Consider the following 25,957-nt stretch of genomic DNA (forward strand, 5'->3'; position numbering starts at 1 on the left):
CTCATTCAACCAGGAAACACCTGGACATGGCCAAACCTGGGCGCCGGCTTTTATGGCTTCAGTGTTGCAACAAAGTAGCTCCATTTGATTTATCCCAATCTGGATAGAAACCTCTCTCCAGTGCAGCCGATTCATTGGCATGTTGCCTGGAGGTATCAGTTCTGTGTGAATTTAACTGGGCCCATAAACACTAAGTCCCTCTCACCACTGGATCAGCAATATTTAGGGGCTAAATGGAGCGAGGTGGACTTTCAAATGCATGCATGGAGAAACACAGCAAGTTCCTCGGAAGTCACACCTGCAAGGTAAACCTGCCATAGCTTTTCTAGTGATGCACTAGACTCCTGCCCCCAAACAGGCTGTTCGGAAAAACAAACCAAACTATGCCATAAGACGGATTACACATTTTACACAAGCAGAACAAAGTTGTATTATGAAATGTGGACTCAAATTTCAGATCATGTCTGCCTTATTTTCCTAAAACCAAATCAGGCTAGATAAGAATGGTGCCCAAACAAGAGAAAACATTTGTAATTGGATGGTCATTAGGAAATACATTGTGTGCTAATCAGTCAGACTGAAATGAGTCTGAAGAACACAGAAGCAATGCGACTAAGAAGTGGTGAGCGTGATTTCCTTCAATGCATGGGACTGGGATATTTTTCTCTATTTTTTTCTTTTATAATTCATGTCTGAGACATAAACAGCAACTGTGATAGGAAATTGGCTACAGGGAGTTACTGGTGTTCTCTAATGGTCCAAGAGAAATAAGGGAATAGCAGTGTCAGTAATTCTGCTGGGCATACAAGAAAATAGGGTGGCATATAAACATTGGCCAAACATCTATGATCAAGATGCTTAAAAGATGGTCTTCTATTGTAAGAAGATCTTTTCTTCTGTTCTACTCATAATAAAATTTTCTTATACTTTAGATGATCAATATTTAAGAGTTGGAAAAAATTATTGAGGCAAATTACATGGAAAAACACTGAATGTCACAATGATCCAAGCCTACTGCTGGAGGGAAGTATGAAAAATGCAGCCGGATTGGAAAAGGCTTCTATCTAAACATGAGGAGGCAGGAATCAAAGACTTAAGCATTCAGTCAGTGTGCTCAGAGAGCAACCAACCAGTCCTGTAACTCACTTGTCCAGGTTCTGGAAGTGGGACTGACTCTGTCCCACTGCAACACCATGGGGCTAGGGGAAATGCTACCTTGTGGTTTCAGAAGAAAAGAAAAGTGGGCTGAGCTAGTCCAAGGTAGGGGTGTGTGTGTGTGTGTGTCTCTCTCTCTCTTCACAGGGGGTCCTTTACATGTGACTATATATTCTCATGATGAAGGCATGGCAGAGGTGAGCCCTGTTGATTTTGATGGTGAAGCTGTGAAGGCATTAAATAGACCACAGGGGAAAACACTTAAGCAGAGAGATTACCTTTTTTTTGGATGTCTTATTAAATGCAAAAAAATACATGTTACTGGCTCCTGCATTCTGTTTTTCATTCAACTACCACTGTACATGTTGGGCACAGGAATCAGGGAGGCACTTCTGCTTTTTCGGTTCAGATTTTTGAGTCTTTTCTCTCCATGAATCTTAGACTAGGAAGGGGTGTTGGAAGTTGTCTAGTCTGAGACCTCATCCAAGGGACTGATGGCTTCCGTAAATGCACCTACAGTTTTTCCTGGAATCCTCCTGCAGAACACTTTTCACAAGGCTGACATCAATAATACAAAAATACGAAACATTTATTTTCTGTTTACTTAAAACTTGGACCTCCCATAACTTCTACCTTAGTTTTACTCCCTATACCTTACGCAAACTATGTATGTTATGACAGACACTCCATGCCAACTTTTCCAAATAACTAGAATTAGCCATCCTGTCCCCTCCAAATCTGGAAGGGGGCATGTGAAAATGTTTTCTTTATTCAACACATTCTACCTCTAATCATTCTTCACAAGAGGTTTCCGGATCCCTCACCATCCTACAACTCTCTGCTGAGAAAGCTCAAGTCAGAGTTCACTGTTATTCCCATTATTAAAAAGCTACCACTTATTAAGAATATGCTATGTTGTAGAAAGTAGTCAAATTAAGCATCTGCTTTAATCTTCTCAAAAATTGCTCTTTGAGGCAAGTATTTTCACTCCCATTTTTTCTGAGGAAACTGAGCTTCAGAAAGCTAACATTCCTTGAAATCACATGGGTTACAAGTAGATAAATCTGTTTTCACACTTGTGTCCGCACTCTTTAGAGTGCTATCCTGTATGAATTAAAGAGCAAGATACAGTGGATGGGATCTCTCAGGCCGGGAAAACCGGCTGGGGTGGGTGCTGGGCGCTGGCCACATTTGGGGAAACCACATACTGCACTTCCACACAAGCCACAGTGACCACCCGGAAGTTTCTGACAGCTACACCACACCGCCGCTTAACGCTGAGTCTGTAATCGACCTAAACCCAAAGATTAGTTTCACCCAAACTGTTATTAAGTCTGACCACCCTTTCCCCCAACGTGTTTCTATTTTGCATGTGATCCTTATACAGTGAAGTCCGGCCTCCATTCCCACTAAACATTATCTCGCTACCTTGCTTCCGTGTCACACACTGTCCACTTCATGAGAAGCCCGGATTCTGGCACGTGGGCTGATAGTCACTTAAAAATATCGTTCAGCTATTTGTTAGGCATGTGCCTTCATCCAAGAGGTTGATGAAAACTCTGTGTACTGGAGAGCAAAACTGAAGGACACCTTCCCTAGGGCAATGTTTTTCAACACCATTTACCTACTATACCCCAAGCACCCTGCCAGCCAAGGTTTTATGTTCCCCAGTTTCCATCTAAAATCAAGAGTCACTTTGAATATGTGTTTTCAGCTATATCTTGTTGCCACCTCAAGAACATCGCTGATTCACAATCTGTTTTTTAACGAGTCAGTAACAAAGAAATCCATTTCACTTTACTGTGCCCAAATTTCTCTGTTTTCTCCACAAGTATGTCAGTCAGTAGTGACCAAGTTTTCCTCTACTACCAATGTCTGTTGTAAAACTGAAAATATTCTGCTGGCCAAGGATTTTGTGTCCCAGAGAAAAGAGAATTACTCTTAATTTTTTTTTTTTTAAGATTTCATTTATTTATTTGACAGAGAGATCACGAGTAGGCAGAGAGGCAGACAGAGACAGAGAGGGGGAAGCAGGCTCCCCACTGAGCAGAGAGCCCAATGTGGGACTCGATCCCAGGACACTGAGATCCTGACCGGAGCCAAAGGCAGAGGCTTAGTCCACTGAGCCACCCAAGAGCCCCTGTTAATTCTTAAGAATCTATCAACTTCAGGGCCACCTGGTGGATCAGTCAGTTAAGTGTCCACCTTCGGCTCAGGTCATGATCCTAGGGTCCAGGGACCAAGCCCTGTTTTGGGCTCCCTGCTCAGCAGGAAGCCTGCTTCTCCCTCTCCCTTTGCCCTCCCACTCCACACACACACACTTGTGCTCACTTTCTCTCTCTCAAATAAATAAAATCTTAAAAAAAAAAAATCTCAACTTTATAAAAAAAATTATAAAAGAAAATAACTGACCAGCCTTGCCATGTCACTCAAAATGTTCACAGTGACATTAAAAGCAACACTGAATTGAATCCAAAATTAACCACAACATAAAAATTCTCAATTCCACAACACAGATTATGTCCCTAATACATTAGAAGCTTGGGCTGTAAATTAAGTTTAGCCACACGATCAATACTTCATGTATATCACTCAGCCCTGAGGCATCTATTCCCCCACACAAAACACTATAAACTTTTAGATTCTCCTTTAGAAAGCTCTGGTAGCCATGACTAGACAATGGCCAGGTCAACCTGTTTATTCCATTAATAATACAATCGACAGAATGACTTGTCTCAAAATTTAAAAAAAAGCTTCACTTAGATCAATTTTTCCAGAAAGTGGATCCACCCTGGCAAAGGACGATCTCTCTCATGGCTACAAAAGTCCTTTAAGCTTCAGAGTAAAACCCAGGTGGGAGTACGTTCCTGGATCTCCCAATTTCAAGAATAAAGCTCTCAATCAGTAACCGGACACTCTGAGGTCAGAAATCCGCCGAAGCCAAAGCCAAAAAAAAAGTCAAAGATGGATCTGTGCATGGCACGCCTTAGACAGGACCTTCGGAACATGCTTTGCCCTCCATGCCACAGCCCATCAGTATTTGTCAGGTGACAGGGAGACAACAACTCTATCAATTAATATACGATACAGTAACTTTTGATCTAAGAATTTCTTTTCAAAAATTTTTTTCCTCTATGTTCCTGCAAATTAGTAAACCAATCCCACCCTACCATCAATGGCAAGATCAACATGAAATGGATTTGAATCTTATGATCCAAGAAAAGGACTGGGTGCAGGAGGGCTTTACGCGAAACAGAACAGGAATGAGGAGGGAGTGCAGAGAAAGCAGAAAGGAGAGAGAAGCAAGGGAAATCGGGTGGGCTTGGGGCTGGTGGGGTCTTCAGAGGACTAGAAAGGCACGATGACACATGTACACTGCCTGTGGCGCCCGGGAGAGCCTCGGGCACACAGAGCAGAAGAGGTGCCCTGTGTAGACACGTGATGGGAGGAGCTGGGGGGAAGGGCTGCGTGACGTCTGCATGGCCAAGGGCAGGCAGCTGACGTGGGAGGCATAAGCTCTTGGGATAAAAACACACCAGACAGCGGCTAACTGAACATGATAAAAAGAAAAAGGAAACGTTCAACCTGAAACTAAATCACCTTGCCAAAAGAGCAAACTGTCCCCTTCCAGCCACGGGGAGAAGGTGCTATGGCTCACTCACACCCAGACCCGCTCCTGTGGTTTCAGTTCAGGTCCTTTATGTGTTCTCCGTGACACAGGGAGAAGCCACCCATCTCCCCTGCTACGGACGGGTTTGGGTTTGTGTCGCTCTCCTCTGTTAACCTGGCTGTGCTAACCATCTCTGATGAAACTCATTCAACTGCTCTTCGGAGAGGGATTTTCGCATTCTTTGCAAAAGAACAAAGGATAGTAGACCCTTTTACACTCAGGCTATACGCGATGTACATTTAAAAAATGACTCTAAGAGGAGGACAGTCACGGTTCAAATGATCCTACCAATCTACCAAGGCTATGTACAGAAATTTACAAGTTCCTACCAATTAAAAGTTGCAATGATGCAAGTAAAAAAGATACTATTAAATAACAAAGTAGAAAAATGAAATTATCTGAATAGAAGAAGTAAAACTACTCAAGTAGAAAAAGTAAATTCATTGAAATGATAGCTCATAAGATATTAAAGAAAAACTTGATTTTTGAAGGCCCCCATTTTTTTATCCTACCATGGAAAGTGTTGGAAATTTTTTTTTTAATTAAGATTTTTCTTTTGATTGTACCATTTCGTAGACGTTATAAGTTCTTTCAGTAATTTGATTTCCTATTAGAGACTCTGGGAAGAATTTTGTATTGAAAAACGGACTGAATAACTTTCCAGGGTTCTAAAAACAAGAATGCATCTTCTATGTCTTATACCAACACTCTCCAGTTCTCAATATTTGGACCCCCCCGCCCCCCCCCCCAAAATTTAAATATGCACTTACCTCCACGTCACAGGTGTATTCTGACCCATCTAGAAGTATCACTTTGCACTGCATGCTTTTAGGCTTTTTGACAATCTTTAATGGAGATCGAGATAGCTTACTGCTAGATGACTTTTGAGAAAGTTTATCGTCTTCCAGTTGCTGATACTCTAGCTGTTTCGCAGCCCCGGCAGCGAACTCCCGTTCCTTGTCAGTGACCTGTGAAGAGCAAACAACGAACAGAGTTCACTGCAAGACAGGAAATAAACACTGCATTGCTCAGGCAAGAGCAGAACCCTGTAGACATATACTTTCCTAAGGAGGAGAGGTCTAGATCAGGAGACTGTGAATGGACATTTACGTATACACGGATATTTATCATGCTAATGCTTTCACCTACATAACTTTTGCCATTTAAATCTACCAGTGGGGCTTCATTTCAGTTTGACTTGAGGGTTTAATTTAGAAACACGGAGTTAGCAAGTGCCATCAACACTTCACTAAGCAAAGGGGGATACAAATGGACTCTTGACTTTTTGAAAAGGCACTATTAGCCAGCACCGTCTTTAAATCATTTAGATTTTATCCACTGCACTCTATTTCCTTCATTCACTGGATCCTTCTATATTCTATGACCCACATCACTCCATATACATAGAAGATATCTGATCAACTTTAAGGCCTGGAGAGCTACAAGTATTAATCTTCTCAGTAATGTTACAACTATTAAAATATCTGATTCTGCTCTAAATCAATTCAATGAAGCCAGCAGCACTGAAATTCATCACAAAGTAATCCTCCTTTGTCCGTTTCCCCCGTCACTGTAATGAGCCAGTGTAAGAGCAGATCAAATCTGTCCAAAAGCTTTAATCTGCTTTCAAAGCACAGCAACGGAGCCCAGGCTAGACTAAGAATTGGCAGACGATGTCCTAAGGAATAGTTAAATTCTCCCTTGAATCAATAAATACGCCTGGAAATCTCTCTGTGCAGAGACAGTGTCACCTCCTTCTTTAATCTATGTCTGTTTACATACACGTATTACATTAAGTACAATTGACACAACATTACACATAGTGTCACTTGTCCAAAATAGTGATTAAACACCCTATGCATTATGTTGTGCTCACCACAAGTGTAGCTAGCATCTGTCACCATACAATACTTTCTTCTATTAAATAAACACCATTGGTATTAATGTGCAAATTCAACTCATGGGCCAGACTATCATTTCCACTAGTCTGCAAATGAACACTGACAGACCAAAGAAAGACATGTTGTGAAATTCAATTTATGCCCCTTGAGTGAGCTTGAATTTTCTTCTCTCATAAACATACTATTCTCCTAGTAGCTAAAAAGTACATGATTTTGACAATAAACATTTACTTAGGTTTCTCACTTCAACTTTTTTTTCTTATTAGTGACTACAATTTTATGATGCTCTAATCACAAAATTATCTTCTGGTATATATTTATTTTGGATTTTAGGTATGGATTTCTGTGCTCATAAAGGCATTTTCTATCTGGTTTTTCCCTTTGGATTATAAAAACAGTCCCTTCCTCCACTACTTCATAGAGGAATTCAGAGCAAAGTTGTGTGAAGTTCTTTAGAATAAAAAGACCAATTTGCTGAGTGAAGAGACCATGAAAAGAACTGAAAAAACAACTTCAAAGGCCAGAATAGTTGAGAAGGCTAGAGGTAGCTAAAACAAGTAAATAAAAGAAAACCTGCTCTACCAACTTGGTCCAACTTTTTTTGGGGGGAGGGGGTGACTATTAGTCTTTCATATCCAAGTATTAAAATAGTGCTGCAAAAAAGTCAAACAATTTTGGCCTTAAGCTAGTTGAAGAAGTTTGGTAACCTTGGAATTTTTTTTTTTCCTTAAGATTTCTTTATTTTACTTAGAGCAAGGAAGAACAAGCTTGGGGGGAGGGGCAGAAGGAGAAAGAGAATCTCAAACAGATTCCCTGCCGAGGACAGAACTAGACACAGAGCTCAATCTCACAATCCATGACCTGAGCCGAAATCTAGAGTCGGCTGATTACCTGAGCTACCCCGGTACCACAAAACCTTGGAATTTTATATCATATATTTGCTAAGTGCTTCTAACTTACATAAGACTTTAGCATTTTTTAAAGGTTTATTTATATTAGAGAGAGAGAATGAGTTGGGAAGGGCAGAAGGAGAAGGAGAAAGAGAATCTTAAGCTCCAAGACTGGTGGGGGGGGCTCGATCTCAGGACCTTAAGAGCACGACCTGAGCTGAAACCAAGAGTCAGATATTTTATCAACTGTGCCATCCAGGCGTGCCAAGATTTCTGCACTTTTAATTCACATTTTCATCTCATCCCAGGCAAAGTCAACAGAAGCTATGTTTTTATTTAAACCTCCCTACCTGGAATCAACTTTTACTCTGTATTGGGGAAGATGAAATTTCATTTTTCCTCTAATAAAATCTGTATGAGACAAAGCTTTCTGGGCTCATTTTAGGTCAACTCCAGGCACCCCTGAAACCACCAGCACTCAAAGGGAGGTGTTGTTTCCAAAAACGCTTAAAGCACAAACCCCATCACTGCGCCTCTCACGCATCTGTTTTCAACAGCTTGAGGAGACCAAGGACCTCAAATGAAACATCCACTACGGTCACATATAATTCATTACAATTTAAAAATATCAGTATCAATGCTTTCAGCAACTCCTCTGTTTCATGGAATCCTCATGACAGCTCTGGGAGGCAGACATCCAGGTCTCCTCACCCTCATTTACACATGGGAGAGAAAAGGGCAAGGGCATAGTCTCCACAATTCCCCGTAAAACAATAGCCTGGAATTCAAATTTGGCCAAGCCCATGTTTTCATCGTCACCAAAACGTACTTCACCTCCAGCATAACTGGGATCCTAGTATGAATCAAAGAAGCCCAGAGCAGAAAAACCTGAGAAAACGGTCTTTTCTGATCCCTTCATCTTGTGAACGAGGAAGCGGAGGCTCAGAGGCTGATTGCGTTCTCTGAGATCTCTGAGGTAACTAAAATACCCGGGGAAGAGGCAGGAGTCACTGGTCCTCCTGACTCCTCAGCCAGCTACCTTCCCCTCAGAGTGCTTTAGTATCATTTCTCTCATTTTGTTTCAGACATCTGAAAATAAATACAGAAAATAAAATACATGTATCACATCACGTCTTGGCCCAGAAATTCTTTCTTCTGAACAATTATCTCCCACTCTCACATTATTTCATTTCAGAGTTAAGAGGAAAGAACGGGGCGGAAAAAAATACCCAGCCTAGTAATTGTAAGTTTCTGAAGGTTTAAAAACAATCAAAACACCACCATCCTCATATCTCAATAAATAAATAAATGAAAGAAAGAAAGAAAAGAAAGAAAGAAAGAAAGAAAGAAAGAAAGAAAGAAAGAAAGAAAGAAAGAAAGAAAGAAAAGGTAAAGGAAAACCGTGATGACAACAATGGCTCCTTAGATTTTGTTTAATAAGTTGGAAGGATGACCTCCAGCTCCCCATCGTGAAACATTTTAGATCAGACACAGCATCTATCTACAGAACATGAAAATAAATGTTATTTTGAATACTGCTTCAAAGCAGAACATAAATACCAGGGAGAAAAGAAATAATCAGGTTGTAAACGTAGTTTAATGTTATAATACTGTGTTGTGCCTTCCAAAGAATTTCACTAACACGCTGATTTCGTGTCTCTTCTCTCAAGGTCTTCTATAATTTCTAGCTTGACACATATACTTCCAACTTAGAAAAAGGGCAATCATTTGCAGGGACTCCCAGATTTGCTTACCATAGCATGAGTGGATACCCTGACACATGTTCATTTCAGGTTTGAAGTTTCAAGCCAAAATACTTTAAATATGGATTCATTCAAAGCCCAAGTATAGGCCACACTATTTGGTATGAAAGCTTCTAAAAGAAATAGTCACATTACCTGTGACAACTGAACTATGACTCAATTATAGAGTTGAACACACACGCACCTGAGGGAGGGAAAGGAGACCCACCTGAACATTCACTCGAAGTAGCTGGCAACATCAGGATCAGAGTGACCCCTGGGAAGAATTAAAAGAACTCAAACTCCAGCCTGAATAAAAATTAGGAGGCTATTTAAAGCCATTGGCATGGTGTCTAACCTTCCCAGATAAAACCAATAACCTGCCACCAAGATTTCAGTGTGGGTTTAAGTGCTTTAATCAAATGAAGGCGTTACCAAGCAAGGTTGTGGAATGTCATTCACTGAAAGTCTTAAAACAGCATAAATTCCCATCTGTCTGGGGCCAGAAGGGGAAAACAGATGACCCCTCATAGTTCCCCCTAGTGCTAGGAGACCAAGGTCAGCCCAGACCCTAGCAAAGGTCAGTAAACATTCCTGAAGTGGTTTTCTGGGTGATGCCAGCAGGTGCGAGGGACCAGGTTGGCCGCCTGGGTCCCGGGGCTCACCTCCTTCCTCACGGGGGTGCTGTGTGCCGCGGCCTGGAACTGCTCTAGGGCCTGGTGCTGCTCCTCACCGCTGGGTTCGGGCCCCGGCCCCTGCGGCGCCCCTGCGTGCCCCTGCGCCCCCGCTGCCTCCTGGGGCTCGGCCTCCTGCTCCGGCTTGGATTCCGAGTCTGAGCCAGATTCGGTCGTCATGGTTGATTGTTCTGCAAACAAAAAATGTCAAGGTCCCATCAGTTGGTGTAATTACCTTCACAAAAACTAGGCACCAAACCAGGATGCTACGGGGAAAGGCTACACAGGACCACAGTCAAAAAAGGGAAACATACACGCAATCCAACAGGATCCTTCCTACTGCACAACCCTAACAGACAATGTCCACTTACCGCAAAGATACTTCAAAAAATCAACATTTAACTAGAAGTCAACACTTATTTTTTTTTTAACTTTCTTGTAGCTTGATGTTTATTTTTTTAATTTTTTCAATTTATTTATTTTCAGAAAAACAGTATTCATTATTTTTTTACCACACCCAGTGCTCCATGCAATCCGTGCCCTCTATAATACCCACCACCTGGTACCCCAACCTCCCACCCCCCTGCCACTTCAAATGGGTAGAGATAGGAAGGGATTGTTTTCCAGAGTCCATAGTCTCTCATGATTCACCTCCCCCTTCCAATTTACCCCAACTCCCTTCTCCTCTCTAACACCCCTTGTCCTCCATGATATTTATTATGCTCCACAAAGAAGTGAAACCATATGATAATTGACTCTCTCTGCTTGACTTATTTCACTCAGCATAATCTCTTCGAGTCCCGTCCATGTTACTACAAAAGTTGGGTATTCATCCTTTCTGATGGAGGCATAATACTCCATAATGTATATGGACCACATCTTCCTTATCCATTCGTCCATTAAAGGGCATCTTGGTTCTTTCCACAGTTTGGCGACCATGGTCATTGATGCTATAAACATTGGGGTACAGATGGCCCTTCTTTTCACGACATCTGTATCTTTGGGGTAAATACCCAGGAGTGCAATGGCAGAGTTATAGGGAAGCTCTATTTTTAATTTCTTGAGGAATCTCCACACTGTTCTCCAAAGTGGCTGCACCAACTTGCATTCCCATCAACAGTGGAAGAGGGTTCCCCTTTCTCCACATCCTCTCCAACACATGTTGTTTCCTGTCTTGCTAATTTTGGCCATTCTAACTGTTGTAAGGTGATATCTCAATGTGGTTTTAATTTGAATCTCCCTGAGGGCTAATGATGATGAACATTTTTTCATGTGTCTGATAGCCATTTGTATGTCTTGATTGGAGAAGTGTCTGTTCACATCTTCTGCCCATTTTTTGATATGTTTGCCCGTTTCGTGTGTGTTGAGTTTGAGGAGTTCATTATCGATCCTGGATCAACACTTATTTTTAATGATCCCAGGTTTTACTCCTATTAGATTTTTGCCACAGATGGCCAGTCAAATATGTAGATGACTACATATCTTAGACACATTTAATTTCAGAGCAATGAATCTTCTGCATCAGCTGGATCTCCATCTGGGAAGGATAATCTAATAACAGAAACCATTTTCTCTTTCCCTCTCCCTTCCTATCTCTACCCAGAGCCCCTGCTCTGCCTCCGGAACCCCTGAAACCCGCCATCCTTGCATGAGCAAGCGCCCTTCCTCTGCTTTCTCAGAATCCTGCCCGCCCTTTTTGAGTGAACAGTGACAAAGGCAAAGTCAAAGCAAAGGCTTTGCTGGTGACGTGGAATGGGTTCCACACTGGACAAGCCCTGGGCGGGGCTGCAGGGAGGCTGGGAGCCTCACCTCTCCCTCCGTGTCACCAGTGAAAACTTGCAGCTTCTTCCTGACTTCCTCCTGTTCCCCCTGACAGTTCAAAGAGGAGTTTGTCTCAGCTAATGAGGGATTCACATGACATAGCTTAATATATTATATAATAATCTTTTCTTACACCTGAAAATACCTTCTAAAATAGAACCACCATCTTGTAATAGTTTGCTAGTCAAGACACTTCAGTATTTTGTGCCTTAGTTTCCACATGTGTCAAATGAGGGAATGGAACCTGACCATAACCAAAGAACTTACTTCCTGGGGGCTCCTTCCTCCCCCTCTTAATGGGCATGCCACTATGCCTATAGCAGTTTTTTGCCAAAAACAGCAAGACAGGAGCCGTGCCGGTGGCTACCATGTCATTTTAAGTCATTTCTTATCTTAGGTAGATGATAACTATTTCAAAAACAAATATCCCAGACTGTCATATGATTTCCTTTCCTAATTTTATGGTAAAAATATCAGGAACAAAGGGCTAGTGTAACACTCTAAGCAAATGATACACCCGTTAGTATAATATGGAATTATGCAAAATACTACTCCATAGCAAAATCACCATTTAGTTCTGTTTTCGCAACACGGACTGGAGAATGTTTAATAACTTCAAGAAGAGGGAGCATACAAATACCAATCTATGTCATAAGCTAAATGCTACATCCATGTTTCTAACCTACAATCCTATTTACAATCACCAGTCATCCTTTCTGTTGACTAAAAGACATAGCAACTTGGCATGTGCTCAGTTGCCCAAAGCATATGTAAATATCAAGACCAAACACTGAACAAGATAGTGATCCAAATAAAATGAACACATTTTCTTTTTTCCTTTTATGTTTTAGATTTTTAAGCAAATCTTCAAAGTAAATATTATATTCCCTTTTGTATGCTTTTACTAGAAAGCATTAAGTCCACAGAAAAAACAGAGAGAAGGAAAGGTGGTATTATGGTGTAATCCAGAGCCTACAATCAAATTCAACCTTTTAGAAGGGAGAGGGTCAATTTTAATAGTCAATTCAATTTGCTAAACTCTCAATTAAGTGCCAAATGTAAGTCAAGCACTGCCTATGGCTTAGAAACAGAAATAAATATGTTTTTAAGGTTTTTTTTTTTTAAGATTTTATTTATTTAACAGAGACAGCATAAGCAGGGAGAGTAGAAGAGGGAGAAGCAGGTTCCCCTCTGAACAGGAAGCCTGATGCAGGACTTGGTCCCAGGACCTTGAAATCATGACCTGAGCCAAAGGCAGTCGCTTAAGCAACTGAGCCACCCAGGTGCTCCAAATCAGAAGTAAATATATTTTAATCCAACCCCTCTCCTCACCCCAAGGACAATACATTTTCTCCATCTTCCTTATTGTAATTAAACATTGTTTAAGCTGGCATTCCTTCACCCAGCTTGAGACCATAGCAAGTTGAGGTCAGGTGATGAGGTCTGGACCAATGAGAAAAGAGAGAATATGTTTGCAGTGTTTAGGTCATCTTCATAAAGGCAAGGGCACATGCCCAAGGTTTCCTTTCCTCATTGGCCCGGAAAAAACTGATCTACCTGCTCATCACAGATTCAGTTATGGAGGCCTCAAATTCAGAAGGATGCCAAGGCCACCCCTTCCAACCTGGGCCCCTGGATGAACTCACGGAGCACAGCTCAACTGCTCGGGACTGTTCCAGAAATTCATTTGTCTTCCTTGAACCTCACTATGCTTTCTCAGGGCCAATCTAATACATATTCTCCAGAATAAAATTCTACCAAAATATAGTCATGCTCTAAGGGTTCCCATCTCCTTAAAAGAAATAGCCTTCCGTCCATCTCACATTCTCCATCAGCTAGACCATATTTCTCTGCTTTCCACTTACAGCTTCTCAAAATAATTTGTTGAAATATAGAAGAGCAAATGATGGAGAATAAAGAAGCTGAGCAAAAGAGAGACAAACTACTAGTAGACCACAAGGGGAGAATTTGAGGGAGAAGCGATACCGTAAGATGAAACAGTATTAGAATAATTGGGATTCCAGAATAATAATAATATTGGAGTATACTGGAGCAAATTATAGTAGAGAATTTCCCTAATACGGTAAAGGGAACAAGCATCAAAATCTAGGAGGCCGAGAGAACCCCCCTCAAAATCAATAAAAATGGGTCCACACCCCATCATCTAATAGTAAAACTTACAATTCTTAGTGACAAAGAGAAAATCCTGAAAGCAGCTCAGGACAAGAAGTCTATAACATACAATGGTAGAAATATTAGATTGGCAGCAGACTTATCCACAGAGACCATGCAGGCCAGAAAGAACTGGCATGATATAGTCAGAGCACTAAATGAGAAAAATATGCAGCCAAGAATACTATATCCAGCTAGGCTATCACTGAAAATAAGAGAGAAAAAAAATTAAAAAGAGAGATTAAAAAGCTTCCAGGACAAACAAAAAATTAAAAGAATTTGCAAACACCAAACTAGCCCTATAGAAATACTGAAAGGGGTCCTAAAGAGAAAGCCTAAAAGTAGTAGACCGCAAAGGAAAAGAGACAATACACAGTAACAGTCCCCTTACAGGCAATACAATGGCACTAAATTAATCTCTCTCAATAGTTACCCTGAATGTAAATGGGCTAAATGCCCCAATCAAAAGACACAGGGTATCAGAATGGATAAAAAAATCAAAAGCCATCAATATGCTGTCTATAAGAAACTTATTTTAGACCCAAAGACACCCCCAGATTTAAAGTGAGGGGGTGGAATACAATTTACCCTGCTAATGGACATCAAAAGAAAGCTGGGGTGACGATCCTTGTATGAGATAAATTAGATTTTAAGCCAAAGACAACAATAAGAGATGAGGAAGGACACTATATCATACTCAAAGGGTCTGCCCAACAAGAAGATCTAACAATTTTAAATATCTATGCCCCTAACATGGGAGCAGCCAACTATATAAACCAATTAATAACAAAATCAAAGAAACATATCGACAATAATACAGTAATAGTAGGGGACTTTAACACCACCCTCATTATAAATGGACAGATCATCCAAGCAAAAGATCAGCAAGGAAATAAAAGGCCTTAAATGACACACTGGACCAGATGGGCATCACAAATATATTCAGAACATTCCACTGCAAAGCAAGAAAATACACATTCTTCTCTAGGGCACGTGGAACATTTTCCAGAATAGATCACATCCTGGGTCACAAATCAGGTCTCAACTGGTACCAAAAAATTGGGATCATTCCCTGCATATTTTCAGACCACAATGCTCTGAAGCTAGAACTCAACCACAAGAGGAAAGTGGGAAAGAACTCAAATACATGGAGGCTAAAGAGTATCCTACTAAAGAATGAATGGGTCAACCAGGAAATTAAAGAAGAATTGAAAAAATTCATGGAAATAAATGAAAATGAAAACACAACAGTTCAAAATCTGTGGAACACAGCAAAGGTGGTCCTGAGTGGAATGTATATAGCAATACAAGACTTTCTCAAGAAACAAGAAAGGTCTCAAGTACACAACCTAACCCTACACTTAAAGAAGCTGGAGAAAGGGACATGTGCACCCAAATGTTTATAGCAGCAATGTCCACAATAGCCAAACTATGGAAAGAACCTAGATGTCCATCAACAGATGAATGGATAAAGAAGATGAGGTATATATGTACAATGGAATACTATGCAGCCATCAAAAGAAATGAAATCTTGCCATTTGCAACAACGTGGATGGAACTAGAGGGTATTATGCTAAGTGAAATAAGTCAATCAGAGAAATACAATTATCATATGATCTCCCTGATATGAGGAATCTGAGAGGCAGAGAGGGGAGTTTGTGGGGTAGGGACGGCAAAAATGAAACAAGATGGGATAGAGAGAGAGACAAACCGTAAGAGATGTTAATCTCACAAAACAAACTGAGGGTTGCTGGGAGGGGGAGAGATAGGGTGGCTGGGTGATGGACATTTGGGAGGGTATGTGCTGTGGTGAGTGCTGTGAAGTGTGTAAGCCTGACGATTCAAAGATCTGCACCCATGGGGGCAAATAATACTTTATATGTTAATAAAAATAATAAAAAAATTTTTGTTGACCTCACTGTCTTCTACTTCCTCCCTTCCCCTCTCCCTGCAAGAACTCCAGTCTGACCCCCACTGAGGTGAACAGCGCCACAGACCACACACACTTTTCTGTCCTCATCTCATTTCACCTATTAGCAGCCCCGGCCCAGGTGATGAGAATTTCCTTGTCAGCAGGTTTCCCTCCCTTGGGGTTCATAACACACCACACCGCCCAGCTTTTCTCCTATCTCTCAGGCTATACCTCCTCATTCTCTTTTATAGACTACTTCTTATCCAGCCTCGACAAGTGGGAATCTCCTGGAAAACTCCGTTCAGGCTCTCTCCTCTTCTCACTTGGTATTTTCTCCCAGCTAATGCTATGCTTTCCCAGGGCTTTAAATACCTCCAGAAGCCAAGTGCTTATAGACTCATACCTCTGGTCTGAACCTCTGTTCTGAGGTTTAAACCCAACTGCCCACTTGACATTCCTCACTGACAGCTCACAAGTACCTCTAGATTTTTCTCTCCCAAGTCCGTTCCTCTCTTCCCTCTCCTTCCTCACTCCACTAAATGGCAATGCCATTCCTTTAAGTCAGAATTCCAGAAATCAGCCCTGAGATTTTCTTTTCCTTACTTTCTCTAAAATAGGATGTAAAGTTTTGCAAAATATATAATTTTGCACATACATACACAAATACCTATATAAAAATATAGATTTCCAAACTATATCTTGACTTGGTCCCCCTGCCAACATGCAAGCTATTATTTCTTTCCCAAACTCCCTAATAAACCTCCTCTTCCCTGTCTATTCCTGCCCATTTCTATTCTGATCTTCATAAAACATAAATCTAGTCATAGCACTCATGTTAATAGCTTCCCAATGTGTTTGAAGAAAAATCCAAACTCTTAATTGCCATGGCCTTCCAGCACAAGCCTAGGCCTCAACACCGGATCCATGCCCAGTGGCAGTGCCTACCCGTCTCTCCCACAATGGTCTGGCCACATGATCTCCATTTAGTTGGCAAAGCCCAACAAGATTTTCTGCCTCTAGGTTTTTTAGACATGGTATTCTCTGTGAGAACATTCTTTCCTGTGCTCTTCAAGTGGCCAACTCCCCATTCCTCAAGTGTCAGCTTGAGAGAGGCATTCCCTTTTTACATACCTACTCTACATGTGGTGCCAGTAGCAACACAGTACCTGGACCATCGTAGGTATTTGAATAATTATTTGAAGAACTAATAAAACAACCCCATTATCATCATATCCACCTATATACATGAATGTGTAATAACTGTTCCTTATAGTCTTTAAGCTTTGTAAAATCTCTCAAGTGAGAAAAAGTAAGCTTTTCTATATTTAATGGAAAAGAGAACTCAGTTACATCTTTCAGAGCTGAAATCTCCCTACAAGTAATAGGTGCTATCTTGGTCTGATCACATGCTAATGCTTTTACCAGCAGGTCAACGTGTTTTCCAAAAACTCAAAAAGAAAATATTTAAGTGGTTTAGAGAATCTCTGTTAAGAGTACCCAGAGTCATGAAATCATAAAATAAAAAAATAAAATGCAAATGACTAATAAAAAAAAGTACATTTTTAAAAGATGCTTAGGGGCCCCTGGGTGGCTCAGTAAGTTGGGTGTCTGCCTTCAGCTAAGGTCATGATCCCAGGGTCCTGGGAATCCCAGGTTGGGCTCCCTGTTCCATGGGGAGCCTGCTTCTCCCTCTGTCTCTCTCTCTCTCTAATGAATAAATAAAACCTTTAAAAAATGTTTAATTTTCTTTCCCAAAGGGCAGTTCTTGCATAGAAATCATATTTTTTAAAATGTTGGCTACCTTCGATATCACATATTTTCTATGAGTATCATATTTGAGATTTCCTATCATCTGTGTTTCGGCAAATAGCTCTAACTTAATAATTAGATATCAAAATGGTTACTGAAGCAAAACCAGAATCACATCTCAAAATATGAACATTTTAGTTCATTTCACTTTAAAATCTCTGTACAATCTTTATAGCTCTAATACGTGAAAAAAATCAGCAGCAAATGAGTTGTCATGTGTTAGGGTGGATGACAGACAATTTCTTTGGCCTCCTGCTTCCTCTTCCATGAAACAAGGGGTTCAGCCTGGAAATTAGTAATGACTGAGTGCGGTGGGTGTGGGGAAGGGAGTGGAAGACCCCAAACTCGAGATCTTCTCACGGTTTGTCTTCTTACAGAAGTCTCCCACCTCTTTCATGACCTTCTTTCAGTCTCCTTGTCTTTGTAAACATTAGAAGTTTTTACACAGATGTGGTTTTAGTACAGACTTCCCTGGGGTGGACGTTTCCATGCACTCCAAACTTTAAAACGCTGTCCAATGCATGTTAAAACAGGAATCTTTCTAAACACAGGACCTTAATAAATAAATAAACATGAACTAAAAGAGAAAGATCAGTACAAAAGCATCCCAATATTGAGTGTCAGTGTTATTATGCTGTCATGAAACCATTCTGCGACCTGCTTTTCTCTTTGATTTCATGACTTGTCCCTAAGGCAGACTGCCCACTCTACAAAAGCCGAATAAAAATGCAAAAGAGAACCCAGCAACCACCTATCAACTATATAAATAAAATAACCTACCATTATTTTCTACCCACAAACATGCCATATGATACCTTACCTGTCATAGATAACCTAAGTCACAGAACCTCAAACCTTGAATAAACACCAATGCACTTGTCAAATATTTCCGAAGCATATTATTTTCCCCAGCACTACATGCATAATATAATGAATGAAAATCATTGCCATTTCTTGACTAATTGTAATAAAATAAAGCTTTCATGGTGGCTGAGAGATGGTAGAGCAATAAACCTTAAAAATGTAAGGCTTCTTCATTCTGGAGTCTCAAGAGAATCCATACGTAACTCCACATATCTGAAAGGGCGTCATACTATACCTAGAGGTAATGAGCATCGACAGACTACATCGGTAAATCCAGTTTCCAAAAGGTTTAGGTCTTCTTCCCTACCCATGCGCCGATACAAGCGAGTGAGGAACTGATTTTTAAATGGCAAACAATTAAAAACTTAAGCATCTAAATATAGCACTTTTAACTCATTATTTTCATAATTTTAGAGTGGACACTTCTAGTCTTGTACCCAAATGCCAAAACATTTTCTTAAAGCAAATTTGTAGGATATTTGCACTGCCTTGTTTTTGTTTGTTTGGCTTTTTTTTTTTTTTTAAGATTTTTATTTATTTGACAGACAGATAACAAGTAGGCAGAGAGGTAGGCAGAGAGAGGGAGGAGGAGGAAGCAGGCTCCCTGCTGAGCAGAGATCCCGATGTGAGGCTTGATCCCAGGACTCTGGGATCATGACCTGAGCCGAAGGCAGAGGCTTTAACCACTGAGCAACCCAGGCGCCCCTTGTTTGGCTCTTCTTATGCTTATTCCTCGCTTTCCTGGATGACCTTTGCCACTTAAAGTCGCACACCTCCTTTTGTAGCTCACTAAACTCTACTGCTGTCCAACGTTCCCTCTTCTTCTCATATATTCACTTCGGATTAAACAGAGCTGTCAATGATTTCAGTTACTAGAAGCGAACACCATTGCTTGTAATTCTAAACAGAGACGACACATAATGTTTTGGCTTGAACTCTGCCCTTTCTTGAAACTAAGTTTACATTATCAGCTGGGTTCTACCTCAACTAAAAAACAAAGGCTTAGACTTCTGGAAACTCTGAAGCCTAAAAGTTGAAGTCAAGACTTTCTTTGAGTATTCCAATAAGGGGGCAAGAGGAATCCTCCATTTTTTAAGAAACTGGCACTATATTCATGCCTCTCGCAGGGAGAGATTTAGTAAATGCCTCTCCCAGGGAGAGATTTAGTAAATGACTAAGAAATTAAGAAATAGTGATGAGCTTCCAAGGGGATCCACGCAGGTACGAATGAAGTCACAATCCCAATCCCCAGTTTGTTTCACCTATAAAAACTGGTCATGCCTTTGTTCCTTTTCACCTCTAATTTTCTATTCCATAGAAGAAAAAAAGTCAATTTCTCCTCATCTTTTCCACTTTTAGAAGTAGCATTGTAAAATCTCCATCTCCCAACTACATGACTACTTAATTAGCTTTTCTATTCAAATTTACCTCCCTCTCTTGCTGATACTAAAATTCAGTCATATTAGAAGATACCAACCTACAGGGCACCTGGGTGGCTCAGGGGGTTAAAGCCTCTGCTTTCAGCTCAGGTCATGATCCCAGGGTCCTGGGATGGAACCCCACATCAGGCTCTCTGCTCAGCAGGGAGCCTGCCTCCTCCTCTCTCCTCTCTCTGCCTGCCTCTCTCCCTACTTGTGATCTGTCAAATAAATAAATAAAATCTTAAAAAAAAAAAAAAAGACACCAACCTAGCAAGGACTTCGTGCAGGAAAATGCTCAATGTACGTATCTGTCATTTATGCATAGAACAGGATTCCTACTGAATAATCAAGCACTTTCCAAAAACAAAAAACCAACCAAACAAAAAAAACCATCTTTATACTATTGACCTGTCTTCAGGGATTTAAGACTAAAATGGATGAACTTTTTTAAAAAAGCAAGCTTTTTTCCTCTTCTATTTCAAATATAAATTCATAGGAGAAAAGAGGCTAATATATAAATGTCAGTTATTTGTGACTACAGAATAGTATCCACCATCAATTGTGAACCAACTGTAAGATGGTACTATCCCCTGGCACTTCTACTGGATTCTGCCTATGAGTAGAAGAAGAAGAAGAAGAAGACGACGACGAAGAGCCCTCATACCATCCATCTTAAAAAACAAAAACCACAGTCAAAGCAACAATACAGGAAAGCAAGTCAGCCTGCTCTTGGACTCACTTACACTCCACTCTTCTGAACCCACCACCCCTCCCCCTCCAGTGGGGAGAGAATGAGTCCTACCTCTTCATTATTCTTTAGAACCATGCTTTGGAAGGAACTGTTGTTCCACCTGGTCACCAACCACGCTCTCCCTCCCACTCACTCTTCAGAGTGTCCCCGATTATTCTAGGACACCTTACTAAGTAAGGTTACCAATAACTTCCCTACAAGCCAGTAAATCCCAGGTGACCTCCCTTCTCATCCTTGAATTCTCTGCTTTGGACACTCTTGATTTTCCTTCTACCTGTTCTGACTACCTTTTCTCATATCCCTTGGCCCCTTTATGGCCCGTTTCCCGTTTCCTTTCTAAATTTGCTGGCTCCTTGGGGTCCATCACATTCTCCACACCCTCTTTCTTGGAGAGCTCCTCCACTTCACTTCAAATATAATGACAACTACAAAATAAAATTCCTCAATTTGGAACCTCTCTGAGCTACAAATCCATATATACAATTCGACTTCCCACCTCGCTTACCTGGCTATCTCAGAGGCACCTGAACTGAACACATTTCCTTCCAAACCCTTGATGCCCCGACACACTCTGCTCTACTGCAGTCTTCCCCACTTCAGTAGGAGGGTTTCCATCTGCGCGGCTGCTCACGCTAGGGATTGGAAGAGCGCCCCTCTCCTTACTCCCAATTCAGTCTACAATGTAGACTCCCAATGCCAGTCAACTGCACGTCTGGAATTGTGCGCAAAGGAAGAAGACAGCAGAGAGTTCTATCCAGAGGTTACTAACCAGACAAGGGCAGTGTGAAAAATCAGCAGAACTTACTTGTGTGAGAGCATGCGGTCTGCTGCGGCTGGAACATAAGGGGTGTGTGGGGAGTGTTGAGGGGCGACAAGAGAGGCCAGGCGGAAGCCAGGTCCTGCAAGGCTGTCTGATCGGGCCAAAGAGACTTCGTGGCATTGCCCAGACCACCTCGCTGGCGGCCACAAGGATCACTAACATCAGAAGGGGTCAGCTGGACTTTTTCATTGTTTCAGCTCAAAATTAGGCCAATTTGATAAAGCAAGGAGGCCTCGATGGGGGCAACAGAAGATGAGTTACTCCTCAAAGCATGAAACAATGGGATTCAGGACCGGCCCCTACCAAGTATCTTCAAAAACTTAACAGAGTTGAGATGCTGAGTGTTTCTGACTAGCAGCAGGGATGCTAGAGAGTTTTGTTTTGTTTTCTTTTTCTCAAATAAGCTTTTTGGCCATACTAACTTCAACTGTTACAAGCCAACGTACCAACTCCTATTGGCTGGCTTTATGATTATAGAAGCAGAAAGCTGGGATTTCTATGAAGATGACACGATCATTCAAAAATTACTTTTACCATGATGACTGCAAACCTTCCAGGATTACCAAGATCCATCTTTATGGAGACAAAAATGTCACGACAGCACATCTACAATTCAGAGTTGGGAATTTAAGAAACAAGATAAAAAAAAAAAACAAAAAACCCACAGTCCCCGGCTTCAAGGAGTGTACACACTGACAGGTGACCCCCGAGAAGCAACCAACCACGGCGCCCAGGTTGTGAGAAGCCAGTCCAGAGAAGGGGGCTATCAACAAGCCTGCAGGGGTACAGAGGGCTTCCTCGGGAAAGAAGCCTCATCTGATAGAAAAATCATCACAAACCTTCTGTCCCAAGTGAAATGACTAGTTTTAAGCATTGGGTGCAAGTAAAAAAATCACAGGCTACTTCAGGAGGATAAAGGGAAATCAGGGATAAAACAAAGTGCAGGAGAGGCACCCTGCTGGGCCAGGAGGACACAAACTGGCCTCAAGGGGGCCACATGTTCTGTGACCTCAATGGAATATGTCTTCTCTTCTGTTCTAAAATTCTGAAATTCTAGGATTCCTGAGGGCTAGAGGTACTGTTGTATTAACATGAAATCTACAAAAATTCTGTCCTTGAAGATAAAAAATGACAGGGGCGCCTGGATGGCTCAGTGCGTTAAGCCTCTGACTTCGGCTCGGGTCATGATCTCAGGGTCCTCAGATCAAGCCTTGCATCCGGCTCTCTGCTTGGCAGGGAGCCTGCTTCCCTCTTTCTCTCTGCCTGCTGCTCTGTCTACTTGTGATCTCTCTGTCAAATAAATAAATAAAATCTTTAAAAAAAAAAAAAGAAGAGCACAGATACTGATCTCACCCACGGGCCCCCAGGGCATAACTCAACTAGGGCAGGCAATCATGGCACTAGCAATAAAGCCTGCCGCCCCACCACCGCACCCTCAGCTGAAGGCTTCATTAACTGACTCAATTACGCTTTTCTCACTGAAGCAATACCCAGATTATCCGAAAAAGCTGAAGGAAACACTCTTCGTTTCTGTAATACTTCTGAGCAACCTGGTTTATTTTTGGTAAGCTTTCAGCTTTTCAAGCTCAAAAACGTTTAGAGCTAAGTGTGAAGCAGAGAAATTAACAAGTACCGTTTAGAATATAGACAGAGATAAGATTATGAGGATGTCCATCTTGTCAACACATCATTTTTCCTAATCCAATGGGTACCAAACATCGGGGCATAAAATCACACGTATCTCTGAAATACCAAGAATATTTGGTCATTCCCATAAGCCCTCTAAATACTTTTCAATAAACCAAAGAAGCAGCTGACTGCTATATATACTGGGGGGGGGGGGGGAGCTTACATTAGCGAAGAACAGAGTTCAGGGATAGCAGTAATAAGAGAAGCAAGTTCCCGAGAGGACAAACTACTCGCAAATTAAATCCATAAGAGAGGGTGGCAAGAGAACCAATTCAGGCTCTGTTCTAGGACGTCTGGATTGTGATCACTCTGACAAAAGCAGCTGAGTTCCCAAATGGGGTTTCCTGAACTCCAGAGGCTGGGGAAGAGTACCTTACAGGTCTGAGAATTTGTTCTGCTATTTTAAAGGGAAATGTGCATTTATACCACCCTAACCAAGTTTCTTTCCTTTGGGTGGGAAATTTATAAGTTTAGAAATTCTGGCTACATCATTTCTTCATGCATTAATACATTCCTTGTTTCCTAAATAATTGGTCTGAGGCCTGGGGATACATCAGATAAAGACAAATGGGTGTCTGCTCTAATGAAGCCTATGTTCTAACTGAAGGGGGGAAAAACTGTCAGCGGCACATAGATGTTATTCGAGAATCCAATCTAAAGTAGATGGCGGCTGCTTACAGTGGGCAGTTAGGGAGGGCTTCTCCAAGGAGCGGTGTTTAAGTCAACATTCTGACATCAAGAAGCATCTGCCGGGGCACCTGGGTGACTCAGTGGGTTAAAGTCTCTGCCTTTGGCTCAGGTCATGATCTCAGGATCCCAGGATCCAGCCCCGTATCAGGCTCTCTGCTCAGCAGGGAGCCTGCTTCCTCCTCTCTCTCAGCCTGCCTCTCTGCCTACTTGTGATCTCTCTGTCAAATAAAATAAAATCTTTAAATTAAAAAAAAAAAAAAAGAAGAAGAAGAAGCACCTGTCCTGTGAAGTCATCGGGGGTTGGAGAATACCTTCCAGACAGACTCATGTCCAGGTCCAAAGAACAAAATGAGCTTGGTGTGGTCAAGCAATGAAAAGAAGGTGGAGGAGCACCTGGGTGGCTCAGTGGGTTAAAGCCTCCACCTTCAGCTCAGGTCATGGTCCCAGGGTCCTGGGATCAAGCCCTGCAGCAGGCTCCCTGCTCAGCGGGGAGCCTGCTTCCTCCTCTCTCTCTCTCTCTCTCTCTCTCTCTGCCTGCCTCTCTGCCTACTTGTGATCTGTCTGTCAAACAAATAAATTAAAAAAAAAAAAAAGGAAAAAGAAAAGAAAAGAAGGTGGAGGTAGCTGGAACCCAGCAGGTGCAGGGAAGAATGTGGTAGAAGTTGTAAGCGAGGGCCAGAGTGTGACCATCTCGGTAAGCCGGTTTATATGGCTGGGTTTTCTGTTAAATGCAATGGAGCATTTCAAGGTGAGGAATGATCAGGTCTTACGGATACTTTTAAAAGACCACTCTGGCCTCTGAACAAAGGAATAAGGGTGGGAGCAAGAAGAGCAGTAAGTGGCTCTGGCAACAGTCCCAGCAAGAGAGCCGGAGCAGGAGAGGAGATGGCAAGGAGGGGCATCTGTCTAGTGGCAGCCCGAGCTCTGACTGGAGCTTTGAGAAGACAGGGGGAATGGATTATGCAGGCAGGCAAACCCTCTTGGAAGCCTTGTGTCTCTTAGAAACACAGGGATCCCTGAAGGTGTAAAGATCACACAGGACGTATTCCCCAGTAGGGAGGGAGCCCGCCAACCATCCTGGTCGGGTTCCTGTCATGATTCCTCTAGGTGGTGCTCCATCACCTTCAGCAATGGAAATCATCTATGAACCCTATACCACCAGCAATCAGTTTTAAAAACATCTCATCCAGGTGAAAAGCAATGCCTGGTTTTACTTACAAGTGAACGTATTCTAGTGGTCTAAGTGACAGCTCCAGTTTCCAAAAAAAGAAGAAGAAGAAGGAGAAGGAGGAGGAGGAAGAGAAGAAGAAGAAGAAGAAGAAGAAGAAGGAGGAGGAGGAGGAGGAGGAGGAGGAGGAGGAGGAGGAGAAGTTGTTAAAGAAAAAAAAAAGCAAACAGATGAACAGTAAAAGCTTTGGTCTTTACAGGTACAGAATGTGTTTCTAGACTTGACCGGAGAACCTAGCTGAGGGCTGAATGGCCTTTGTACCTATAAGCTATTTTTCCACACAATCTGGCAGAGAATTTTAGTCTCCATGAAACTTGAACATGATTACCACCAAGATGCTGTCATTGTCAGGCACCTGAAGACATGCCAGTAGAGTTTTGATAGGCTTCACAAGAATCCTGCTGATGCTATCAAAGGAGTTTATTTAAATTTCTGAATTGTCCATCCATGAATTCTATCTTGGTCTGGGTTGTACAGCTGCCTTACAAAACATAGGGCAGTGTTTCATGTATATTTACATGTTTGTCACTTTGACAAGCACTTTTTTTTTTTTTTTAAGATTTCATTTATTTATTTTTGAGAGAGAGAGAGAGAGGATCCAGGGATCATGACCTGAGCTGAAGATAGACGCTTTACCGACTGAGCCACCTAGGCGCCCCTTGACAAGCATTTTCATTTATTATTGGATATCCACCAAATTTACTCTAAGAGCTGTCCCTGGGATAGGAAATTGTCAAATACCTATTTA

General features: G+C 41.7%; 1 protein-coding gene across 45 annotated transcripts in view; it reads right to left on the bottom strand.

Moving 5' to 3' along the window:
- The window catches only part of EPB41L3 (erythrocyte membrane protein band 4.1 like 3), a 233,040-nt gene that overhangs the window by 79,782 nt on the left and 127,301 nt on the right, over positions 1-25,957 (bottom strand). For 31 of the 45 annotated variants that reach the window (XM_082699161.1, XM_082699135.1, XM_082699165.1 and 28 more), the window contains 2 exons: positions 10,024-10,223; positions 5,596-5,793 (listed from right to left, as the gene is read on the bottom strand). In XM_082699161.1, the coding sequence (XP_082555287.1) occupies positions 5,596-5,793; positions 10,024-10,212 (387 nt within the window). In that variant the 5' untranslated portion in view covers positions 10,213-10,223. Of the gene's footprint in view, positions 1-5,595; positions 5,794-10,023; positions 10,224-25,957 lie in introns of those variants that run through there. The other 14 variants (XM_082699167.1, XM_082699150.1, XM_082699147.1 and 11 more) reach the window with 1 other exon arrangement.

This window comes from Mustela nivalis, assembly GCF_964662115.1.
Source record: "Mustela nivalis genome assembly, chromosome: 14".
In the NCBI taxonomy this organism is placed as follows: Eukaryota; Metazoa; Chordata; class Mammalia; order Carnivora; family Mustelidae; genus Mustela; species Mustela nivalis.